The 12,842-nt window shown below is 33.5% G+C and overlaps 1 protein-coding gene across 1 annotated transcript in view; it reads right to left on the bottom strand.

The window, feature by feature from the left end:
* Hk (potassium voltage-gated channel subfamily A regulatory beta subunit hyperkinetic) overlaps window positions 1-12,574 on the bottom strand; it is a 44,761-nt gene extending 32,187 nt beyond the window's left edge. Inside the window, exons 1-3 of the mRNA XM_089695958.1 lie at window positions 12,498-12,574; window positions 4,608-4,702; window positions 451-555 (exon numbers count right to left, since the gene is read on the bottom strand). Of these exons, the coding sequence (XP_089552084.1) occupies window positions 451-555; window positions 4,608-4,616 (114 nt within the window). The 5' untranslated portion in view covers window positions 4,617-4,702; window positions 12,498-12,574. The remainder of the gene's footprint in view (window positions 1-450; window positions 556-4,607; window positions 4,703-12,497) is intronic.
* Window positions 12,575-12,842: the final 268 nt, after the last annotated feature.

Raw genomic sequence — 12,842 nt, forward strand, 5'->3', positions numbered from 1 at the left:
GGTCAATGTATATAAAATAACAATACCGACTTCTCAAATCTTATTGCCAGCTAAAAGAAAGTAAAACAAGAGCTTGCTTTCAATTGGCATATGCAATAAAAAGAGTAAAATCCAAGCAAGTGGGCACTCGAAAACAATTATACCTACAGCGACTCGTAAACTCAAAAAACCATCCGGAATAGGGAAAAGTAAAATGTCGGACAGTAAAATTACGTATTTAGTGGAGTATTTGACGTTAAGACTTAAGAACGTCTCAAACCGTACTTAAATGGCGCTTAATTATTTTCTTGTAACTGACATAAGCTTTCCAAAATCAATTCACAATTCAGAAATCGGCTGTTTGTATATCAGCAGTTACTGAATGGTATGGTTTGAGACGTTCTTAATGCGTTATTATGTCAATTCAATTCAGAAACCGGCCGTAAGTCTAATTAATTTACAAATGCCTACCTCTCTTTTAATTTGCTCCTCTTCGGCCCCAATCGCCCGCTGGTGAAGCAGTTCTATGTCCAGCATGCGGACCTCCTCAGCCTCCCTTGCTTGAGACACTTTTTCCTAGAATAAACGGGATCTTTACTATCCTGCTCGTATTTGTATAAAACATGCTTGCTTCTTTGTAAATCCCGAGCTTGTGACACTTTTTTGATGCCTGTGTCACTTTTGTGCGACACTTTTTTGAAGCGCGAGCACGAAAGCTAAGTATTTTTTTTATGTCAGAGCAAGTAAAAGGGTAGGTGTGCCACCTGATGTTAAGTGGTCACCACCGCCCATAAACACTTGTAACACTAGAAGTGTTACAGGTGCTTTGCCGGCCTTTTATGGACAAAATATAAGCTCTTTCTTGAAGGCCCCAATGTTGTAGTTGTTCGGGAACACCGCAGGTGGCAAATCGTTCCAAAGTTTCATCGTACGCGGAAGGAAGTTGCGGGTACAAAAAGTATTAGTATCGTCACCGACGTCATTAATAGGTACATATTAAAAATTGTTACTTTAAACACGGCATTATATTATTGTATATTATAATTCAAATGCAAATGTTCTGGTTGACAATACGAATACTTTAATATTAACGTAGTTTTCGTGCTCGCACCTCTGAATAAATGTATAGAATGTATATTTTATTACCCTGTTCGTATTTCTATAAAAACAGTTATTAAGCTTGACACTTCTCCAATCGTGTTATACTTGGAACTGAAAAATTGGATAAACCGGAATCCTGAAGAACATTAGCGCCAGCAAGAGTGCACTCACGTGTTCCAGGTTAAAGAGCTTACGTCATGTTAATAGTATAATCTAGCTGTGAAATCTAATTTTGATCTTACTTCTTGGACTCGAACTATAACTAGTCTTGCAGATTGCTATAGTAGGTACCATAATGCGTAGTAGTTACTAGATGGATTAGCTGACAATAAGTACCTACAGCCATAATGCGTAATAGGTGACAGTTATTACGTGAGGAAATTCTACATGAATACTCTGTTACGTCGTCGAGGGCAGAAGGGCGGTTATGTCGGACTCTTATTATAACTGACTAAAACTTACGAAGTAACTATTCTCTAATCTGTGCTAAAACTCCTAATTCCGTGCAAGTAATGAGGGTATGGGATCCCATGATTTCCGATGGGAAACCACCACTGGTGTCTGTATATTTTATTTGGTTTTAAAAAATGATTTATAAATGAGAATATTTTACAGAATATAAATACATCGATCACGGAGCGGGATTCGAATGCATCGTTTCCTATTAAAAAAATCATTTAACCAAAAATGACCTTAATATGTACGCATGAGTTATAGCTGCTGTAACTCATAGGCCAAGTTACATTGAATATAGATGAGAAATACTATCCTGCACAGCATATGAAATCTATCGGATGCTGACTAATTAGGCAGGATATATCAATGTCGATCCGTTCCGTTATCAAATGACTTGATTGTATAGTAATCTGATATTGATACCTAAGAAATGATACCGTTTTAGGCCTTATACTTTTTTTAATTAAATGTTTTTAAAGACGTATTATTGTGGTCTTAGTAGTTTTAATTATGGATAATTATTCATAATAACCCTTGAATAAAGATTCCAATAAGATCTAACGTAAAAAAGAATGTTTAATAATATTATATTGAGATTTATAAGACTTTGATAATTAACGACTCGACAAACAAATAATTCTATTATTGTAAAAAAAATTGTAAATAGGTACATAAAATGAGTTCACGAAGACCCTCAACTGAATCTAACTGTCGACACGAAAACCAATTTACCGGTGCGGTTCGAAAAATTGGCTGTTATAGGAATAAAATTATCACATTCATGATTCAAAAGAGAAGGACTTCATTCACCTCGAAACGTTGCTTCTTTGATTTAAGAACTTGCGAAAGTTATAAACATTAAATAGAATTGGTATAAATGTATGAAGCGTAATTAATATTCGAAGAAGGAAGTGAGATGTACCTGGCTAGAGATAAAATAAGCTAAAAGGATCATAAGCTCGTAACATTATGGACTATGGTGTACCCTTATTATGGCTGCTACTACAAAAACTATTTTATTACTCAAGTAGGAATATTTCCGAGATTTTATTGATTGCTAAAAAGCTTAACGTTATTGATTCCTTTAACATTTGTTAAATAATTTAATGTTTATGAAAGTATGTAAAATATGACGATACTAGACGTGGTTTTGAAACAGAAAAACGTACAGAAAAGAAGAAAAACTCAATAAAATCCTGTTCTCAGACTAATTAATCTAATGGAACAATACGTTGACAGATATTATGTACACAAAGATTACTTTTTGCCTGCATCCTGGAAAGACAAAAACAAAATATTATGTTCACGTATGTGGATACGATTTTGCGAAATATTGTTTTCAGTGAAATTAAGAATAAAATAGAATATTAGAAAGATACATTATGAATCAAACCTTAGATGCACAACTTCATCATATTTGATACAATCAATTTAAAATTTTCATTAAAAGGTTTAGCAGCTACAAGTTATAGGTAGTAAAGGCATTTTAAGGTCTGTTTAAAAAAATTATATTTTTAAATTATTTGCATATAATTGTATTATATTTTAAGATTTTTGAAGACAAGAAATTGTTTTCAAAACATTTAACAAAGTAAATACTTAAGACGATATTTATCAAGTTCAAAAAGATCAGATGCTCAATAGATTGTGCATTTTTGTATACAATAGATGTTTTGAACGAATGTATGAAATGAATCTTTGTGCAATTCAGTGTTTCAGTAGTACTGAAATCTTAGGGAACGAAGTTGCTTTGCAAATGAAAATATATAAAAGTGTTTTATGAAACAACGCAAGCAACGCAATCTTTGTGAAGAACGTGTAAATAAGAATTCTGATAAACAAAAATATGTGAATTTAATAATTATTTTGAACCACGTGAAAATTGTGAGACAAAAGATCGAATACCAGCATTTACGCTTTCGAAAATAAAATAATGTCGGGTTAATTAAATCGTATTCCCGTTACGTGTATTGTATTCGAAGCTTTGTGACATCCGCGTTGGCCTTTTAATATTAATTATAGTGTACCGAATACGGTATTGTTTGTACAAAGTCATAGTCAAAGTCTCCGAAAAATTAAATAGTAGCATTTTATGTGATTAAAGGGTATAATAATCAAATTATTGAATCACAATAACTAATCGAGAAATGTTTATTTTTTTTTGTTGAAACGTAATATAATACATATTATTATTAACGTATTTGTGCAATTAACATAGAATTTAATATTTTATCATAATATAACCACCAGCTCAACCATGGCGTTAATGTTACGTTTCAACACTGAAAACAGACATTCCGCGAAAAAATCACGCACAAAGCATTGTTGTATTTATATGAAAACCGCTACATTATTAATTTATTTATTAACTATCTGGTATTTCTGTGAAATCATCAATGAGTTGTGTGTTTTCTTGAAAGTTATAATAAATTGCATATACCTAAATATAATATTCACAAATCACACACATGTCTTTTTTCGCTGAATATGCTTTTTCCATATAGCCGTAATATTTTATAAACACTCAAAAGATAACAAGGGTTACTAGAATAATAGATTTATTAGTATTTGGTTAAATTAAGTAACAAACAAGGAATGTAAACAACAAAAGAATTTTCTGATTGGATACAAGTTACATTTTTGTAAAAAATATGTACAAACCAAAACTGAAATATACTAGTGGCTCTTATTTTCTTATGAGTATTTAGTGCAAAATAGCTGTTACTTTTCCTTTTTTACTAGTTTTTACTAACATAATCACTACATAGTATAAAACAAAGTAGCTTTCTCTGTCCCTATGTTCCTATGTATGCTTAAATATTTAAAACTACGCAACAGATTTTGATGTGGTTTTTTTAATAGATGATTTTAATTTGAATAGAGTGATTCAAGAGGAAGGTTTTAGTATATAATTTATTATGTTTTAGACAAAGCGGGCGAAGCCGCGGGCAGAAAGTTTTGTTATAATGTGCAGTAGATATTATATGCATGCTTATGTTTATCTGCTCTATACATATTATTATAATAATTTATTTGAATTTTAATAGTGTATTAATAATTTTAATAAATACCTTCTGCATTTGTCGCTCATGTTCAATTTTCTGTTGCTCCAGATCTTCTTCACTGATGGGGGGTGTTTCATCGCCACCGCTCGTAAGTTTCGAACCTGTAATATATTTATTTTAATAAGGTTTTTATTATAATGGCAAGTTTCATCAATTGTACGTAACACATCGCCTGTAAGAGAACTTTTTTTAAACTGGTACGCACGTTAAATGTTACGTTTAACACACGAAAACTCTTCAGCTGTCTATGGTAGAGCAAGACATAATATTTTTAGTACATGAATCGAACCCAGGAAGCCTTGATTTACGGCTGTGCAAATGTGGCAATCATCTTCCTCGATACTTAAGGCGAATAATATTACCTGTGTAATTTTATAACGCTAGAAATTAAATGTAATGCTCAATTTAAGGGCCTATATCTGCACCTTAATAAAAAAATGTTGTGTGGTTTTATGAAACCACGGTAAAAGTGAAACTGTTCGAACGGTTCCGAACACTGCTTTGTGTAGCGCATGTCGCGTGACGGTCGGCTGCCGAGTAGGTATACCTACTCGGCAGCCGCGATACACGCGACATGCGCTACACAGACCAAAAAGTTTGAGACGATGTAATAAAAGTTTCACTTTAATATGTTTGATACCAATCCCAAAACTTTATCATACAGGGATTATGCATTTGCCTCCACAGTCCACACCCCACATGCGAAACAGCAAAGCTTACCTGTACAAATATTACAGTACCTACATATATTATATAGGCACCAATACGTCATTTCAATTTGCCTGAAGTGTTTTGACCAAACGGGTTGTTTTTATTTCGAAAACACTATTTTAATAAAGCCTCAGGGCACATTGCAAACGATTTGTTGACTTTGAAACTGTCAAATACAAAGGCAATCAAATATAATTTACAAACACCTCGATAAAAATTTTTACATAAAAATCATGGAAAGGTTTTGTACCTATTTTGTACTGATATTAAAACACTTTGTAGTGGGAAATATTATTAATGGCACCTGGCAACTATTAAAATTGACTTAATTAAAAGCACAAGGGAGCTATTACAATTAATTTTTAATTAAAACATGAAAATGAGAAAGTGTTTTACAACAGTATTTTCTAACTTTAAATTCAGTGAACAACTTCACTTTTGACATTTAGTACAACGATACCTTTCATAATTATGTATAACTAGTGGTCCGCCCCGGCTTCGCTCGTGGTACATATTTCACAATAAAAGATAGCCTATGTCCTGTCTCGGGTATCAAAATATCTCCATACCAAATTTCATGCAAATTGGTTCAGTAGTTTAGGCGTGATTGAGTAACAGATAGACAGACAGACAGAGTTACTTTCGCATTTATAATATTAAGTATGGATGAAGTATTTTATATTAAAGTAAACTTTCATAAGTTTAATAGAAGATTTTGACTTTTTCTTTTTTGACTTTCGACGATTTTTGCGCAATTATTGTCGAGCCAATTTAATAGGCAACATTTGACGTCTATCAATTTTATCTTCATAGGGTGGTAACCTGCTTAAAAACATCGATTAAAGTGAATTAATCGATACGGACTTGAAACATTTGTCAATCGAACTTGAAACACATGTCAATAATTTATGATGATTTTTATTCCCAAGTAATCAATGCATTCGATTCTAGATGTCAGATTTCGATTATTAGAGTAACGTCTCTGGTATTTAAAAAGAAAAAAGGTTTATTGACACAAAATTGTAGCGACGTCAGTTCTTTAAATCAGAAATTGTTTATTATGTTTAGAATGGTTTATCAGTAAAATCAAATCCTAAAATTACTTGTATCGGTCATTATTATTATAAATATGTAATCGTAATTGAAAAAAGTTAAGCAAATGTGCAGTTCTAACAAAACGAAATATCATGTTATTCTATGTCGTCGTTACTAGGTTACGTTGTTGAATTTTTTTGAACTGTCAAATGTTGCCTATTAAAATGGCTCTACTATAACCACTTATGTTTCTAGTTATTCCTACAAACCAGAATAACGCGAATGCGCTGTATAATCCCAAAACCATTTCAGTTTAATTATCTATTTTGAAAATATTGATGAATCCTTAGATAGATAGTAGATCTTAAAATGCGTATAAAACTAGAGTAGCTTTTGTTATTAATAATTCACATTCATTAGTTAGCTAATTAGTAAGCCATAGTAATCCCCGTATTACATATTCCATTAATGTACAATATTATATAGTTAGATGCATATTGCATAAATAAGAGAAAATAATAGTAAAAGCTGTGCCTTAATATATTCCCATCTTAATATATTGCCGATCTCCTATTTGATAAATTTATTGAAAGATTTTATTTACGTCACGCTATGTTCAATTTTCAATGTTATAGCAGTACAAAACACATCTTAGATTTTATATTTACAGGACTTACTGCCACACTCAGAGACGTTTAATGGTTACTTAAGTCGTTCCTTAGTACAGATTTAAAAAAGTTCGCTCTCAGAGACAGTTAACGGTTCATTACCGTCCCTTAATGACAATTAAAGTTAAGTACAGCAAAACCTTTACTTAACTTTTTAATGGTTGATTTTGACATTTGCGTTTGCGGACTTGAGGTTATATTTTTATTTTTAATAGGTAAAAAAATCACATTAGCATTAATTAAAAGTTTTTTCAATATTAAAGATTGGTAAAGATGTCTGATCTCATAGACTTTATTGACTTTGTGGACTATGCCAGAAGGAATAGAGAAGTCGGGCCGCGGCGGTATTTACGAGATAATTCTGATCCCTTCACAAAATACTCTGTTCAGGAATTCCATGCAGATTCTGTAAAAAATGTTATATTGCCTTTGCTGGCACCCGACCTAAGGAAACCAACGAAAAGAGGATTACCATTTGCTCCGGAAATAATGTTGCTGCTGACATTACGCTACTTTGCTCTTTTTTTATCAAATAAAGCTAAAAAAATATATAGGCACGACATCAGCGTCTAGTAAATCGGAGTTTAAAGAAGGATGCTGTGAAAAAACATAATGATATTAATGAGGATTCATTAATCCATTCATGATCCAACAAATTGAAAAAATTCATTTATAGAAAACATAAATAATTAAAATTGATGACACTAATTCAATGTAAACTTATGGTTAATTCTTTTGTTGCACACAATACGTAGCCATGTTTTTTAAGCACCGCCCACTGGTCCGTTGTCAATGGATACTTAAAGTTGTCAACCCTTAAATTTTGTCTCTGGGATGTAGCGTCAATTAGCAGATTTAATGATAATTAGTTAATTACTCATTAGGACTAATTTAATGAATCTTTCTGAGTGTGGCAGTTAAAGGTATAGAGTTTCTTGCCGGTCGGTGGTAAATGTTAAAAATATGTATTGACGTTTCAAAGTGCTTCTCGAAGAAGTCTAATTGAATAAATACACGTTTGAGTTTGAGTTTTTGAGTATTTCCTGGTTCTTACACTTACACTGTATATTGGCACAGTCCCTCTTGTGGAGCCATTAACTATAGAGAAGAAGAAGTAGTAGATATAAAAAACAGCTTCTATAGAACTCCTTTGATAGAGTACGGGGCAGCTTTAGCAGTGTTAGAAATACGGAGAGAAATATGCCGTCTTTCATACACTTGTCCATCCGAAACGACAGATTAAGGAATGAGTTACCCGGTCAATAAAAAAAAGACGTGTGGCACTCGGGGACTGCCGCGGTAAAGCTATTGCATGCTATGCCTTCAAGCCACACCTCCGCGCCCGTCGGAGTGGGGAGCGTGAGGTTTTTCGTTACGCAATTTCTGGATTCGGTCCCCGCGCTCAAGGCCCGCGATAGAAGCTATGCAATAGCTTAAAAATTTCTGTCTGTTCAATCGTAAACATTTTTTCAACTGTGAAAACAATATTTTTCAACGCTTCACCAGCGGAGCGCGCTTTCAAGGCGTATTTTTTTATATTTATCATCCAACCGCTGCGCTTTTCGCAGCTTGTATGCTGTAAACTTGAGCTCATTTTTAACAACTCGTTGTAACGTTGAATGACTTACACTTAAATCTCGAGCCATTTTTCTTACCTTGTCTTGTGGATTGCGGGTCAATCTTTGTTTGACGATATGTCGTATCCTAGGCGTCCTCACAGTTCTTTTTCTGCCTCTTCCCGGACGATCACCAAGATGGCCAAGCTCATCGTAACGTTTAATAGCAGAAGAAACTAACTGCCGACTGATACCGAGAAGTCGCAATATCTCGCACTGCCGCTTACCAGCCTCATATAAGGATATTATTGCACCTCGTTGAGCAGACATAGTAAAAAATAGCTAATTTTTTATTTATTCTCTTCACAATTAACGTTAAGTTGGCGCCAAAACATGTGAAAATAATAATTAAAATAATTTGGAAAATCCAAAAGTGCACGCCTCATAATTTTTTTTTCATAAATATTTATTTATTATTATTTTTGTTTATTTAATAACAATTAAACCACATCGAATCAGACCCTGAAAAATGAAAGGGTTCTATTCCTAAGCATACTCAAGCGTAAGAGAAAAAAAAAGACTCGATTAGTAAAGTATTTCGGTCGCTATCTTGTTAACAAGAAAAAGGATCCGTACATACAGACACACGGACGTCCAAGACAGAACTTTTTTAAACTGTTTTTTAACTAGTTTAAATAACAAAAATGACATCAAAAATATCATGAACGTTAAAAATAGTGTTTTTTCTTAATATGTGTGTGTATGTATTATCTTACAAGTGCAATGTATGATACATAAAGACATTTTAAGTTTGAAAAATCAGATGTTTTGCGCGAAGTGACAGTAGTACCCACCTCAACGCTTCGCTTATGAGGCGTGCAAAACAAAAGCAACGCAGCATGTTCCATTTTTGAAATTTATTATTTTTAAATTTGTCAACGTAATTTAGAACCACAGTGTAATATAAAAAAAAATAGTTCTGCTTTCACGTGAAACTTATGCGGACAAACACACATTCCATTAGTAATTCATTAATTCTGAGGCAGGTTATTTATCAAAAAATATCTGCTTAGAGTTACAACAGTGTATTAAAAGCACAAGAGTATATAATAAATAAATATTCAGGACAATTTTCACACACGGCACGATCTGATCCCATACTAAGCTTTCGCTTGTGTTATGGAAACCAGATGGCTGATAAACACACATATATAATAAATACTTATATAGATAATTAACGCCCAGACACAGAGCAAACATCTATGTTCATCACACAAACATTTGCCCCGGGTGGGAATCGAACCCACGACCTCTGGCTTGGAAGGCAGGGCCACTACCAACCAAGCCAACCGGCCAGTCAATATGAAGTTATACCTCTACATATATGGTAATACTGTGCCTCTACATTATACCTACTATATCAATGATATTATATATAGAAACAAGAGGTAGATACGTCATCAACGCACCAAAACTGATTCCGTGAATTGGTCCTATTTGGGACCAATGCAATCAGTCAGATTGTCACCGGTCCCAGTGAGCGTATATGCCGATAGATACATTAAAGTTGTCGAAAATGCCTTCCTGTGTGTTCAGAAAGTGCACGTATTCGTGCAAAAAAATAAAAAAAGATAAAGGAATATCATATCACAGCAAAATATATTAAATTATTACAGTTTAAGAGTAAAAATAACAATTTACAATTGACACTTGCTTGACACGTGTATTGAAATAATGAAAGGGATAAAACATTGCTTCAATCACTAGTGTGACAAAGCTAGCGTACACTGTGTTCAAAGATTATCATGTAGATACGATTATTGAAAATAGAAAGGTTATTTTATTAATTTCGATTTGGGTAAATACTTGATTATTTTTATATTTAAATCCACAGTTTACATCCAGTGCATATAATTAACAAATATAGCTATTTATTATATACAATGAAATCGTGATGGCAAAAATGTTTGTTTGCAATAATAAAATGATAAATAAAAATAAAATGATGTTGAATATACGTAAACATTAAAGAAAAGATTATCGCTACTGACGAAAAATGCTATTTGCTTTTCTGTAAATAACTATTGAACATAAATTTTATTTGTGTTTTAGATAAAAAAGGCTTATACTTCATCCTTTCTTTTATTTCATCCTTTTTTTTCATCTAGGCACCACTATTATTATAATTATCCTACAAGTTGGAGTGATGACCTTGTACGGGTTTCGGGAACTGCCTTGAAACGAATAGCGTAAGATCGGTCCTTATGGAGTTCTATAAGGAGGATTATGCAGTATGCTCAGCAGTGGGTGTTTATCGGGTGAAATGATGATGACCGAAAACGAACACCACAGCTAGTAATAAATACTCAATACAGTTATATCTCCAAAAAAAAATTTTTTTTCATTGTAATACGACATCATAATAATCATAAAATAGTAAATGAAATTGTCACATTTATTTACTTGTGCAGGAAACCTAACATCTATATTCTATTGTATAACATTGAACCTTCTGTGTCGTTAGTCTATGCCAATTACCATGGCAACTATTTGTTTATTTATATTTAATTGGCGAATTCTTATGACTTTTGCTTACACCTGCGCGGAAGTGACAAACTATCTTTGTCTTTTTTGTTTATATCATTTTATTAGACCCATCTCTCTTAAGCTGGGTATCGACTTCGCGCTCCTGGCGCGCGCGCCATGAATGACCGCGCCGAGAGTGCGTTCCGCGGAGCGCGTTCCAAATAATTGAAGTATATCAACTAAGCGCGCCTGGCGCGCGTGGCAACTGTTCCAGTGTTTGACCGTTCATCATGGAAGCTAGTCGTGTACGAGCAGCAGCAGCATTTTTTTCTTTAACTCCGGCACAGGGACTCCCATTTCACTACTGATTTCTCTCCAACCAATAAATCGCTTAGAGAAGATCTCTAAGCGATTTATTATGATGCGAAGAAATTTTACTGTTCCACAAAACTTCTTTCGTACCATATAGCTGAATTAATTTACGGCAACTTTGTTTATTTATATATTATATCCATAATTATTACTCGGAGCGCAACAAACACAAAAAATACGACAAACCCGTCTCCATTGGCGCGCGCGCCACGTTTGATGCGCGGTAAAAAACCGACACCCGATGGAACGGACCGCTCCGCGTTCGACCGCTCCAACGAACATTTTGGCGCGCGTTCCAAACTGGTATCCATTTCACGCGGCTGGAGCGCGCGCCAATGTTCGATCTCTTGGAGCGCGAAGTCGATACTCAGCTTTATACAGTCTGTCAATGTAATAAATTAAGTAAAATGAAAATTGTATTTGTGTGTGCCTGACACTGCATATGAAGCATTTTTTTTGGATATATTGTGAGTATATAACGTATCTATACATAAAATATCATTGTACTATATCTTTTTCATTAAAGGTTTGATAATACCCTTACGTTGTAAGTAGGTACCTTAATTTTGTGTTAAATTTCGGGTCATTTGTAACAGGATGACACGTTTGTACGTACGCAATGACAAAAAGAAAAATGATGGTCAGAACGCTGATACCGGATACCTTAAGATACTGTAATATTTTATATTAGAGAATCTTAACATAAAATATGTATTATAGTATCTTCACCGTGTGTGACGCGCTTAATGCCATAGAGCTTTTATTATGTGGGCTAAATAATTTATAAGTAATATCCAGATATTATATTTAATATGTCCCAGAGATAAATCATTAATTGTAACACTATAAATTCTAAGATATTTATCGAATGATAGACTAAGATATATTTTAACTATTTTTTCATAAGAAATAGCCATCTGTTGCTTTATGTTGCCTATTATTGATAGTGTTTGTACATAAATGTGTGGATTTCAAAAAGACAGTAAAAGACGACTGTTTCACATGAAATATTGAAAAGTCCTACTCACCAGTGGGGGGATGGTAGGAAATCCAAAATTGGTGAGCCAGCTTTCCGAATTAGTAGCAAACACCGTGACACCCACTGCCAAACTGAGACGGACAAACAATTTTATTTTTATGGTATCTGAGTTAAGCGTGAACAGAATTGGCACGCTTCCAAACCTTGTTATTACAAAATTTTAGTTTGCGCAGGCGCAGTTGCAGATTATGAACTATGTATTTGTTTAGTAATGGTTTAGTAACTTTTATCAAATTGTGTTCAAATATCTACGGGGACAATATTAAGTATTATAGAATCACAGGTAGAATTCGAATGTTTACGTAATTATTATTGATTTGAAAGAGTTATTTTG

The sequence above is a fragment of the Colias philodice genome, chromosome 1 (assembly GCF_061535455.1).
Source record: "Colias philodice isolate Cphi_HAF_F1 chromosome 1, ilColPhil1 Martin Lab GWU primary, whole genome shotgun sequence".
NCBI lineage: Eukaryota > Metazoa > Arthropoda > Insecta > Lepidoptera > Pieridae > Colias > Colias philodice.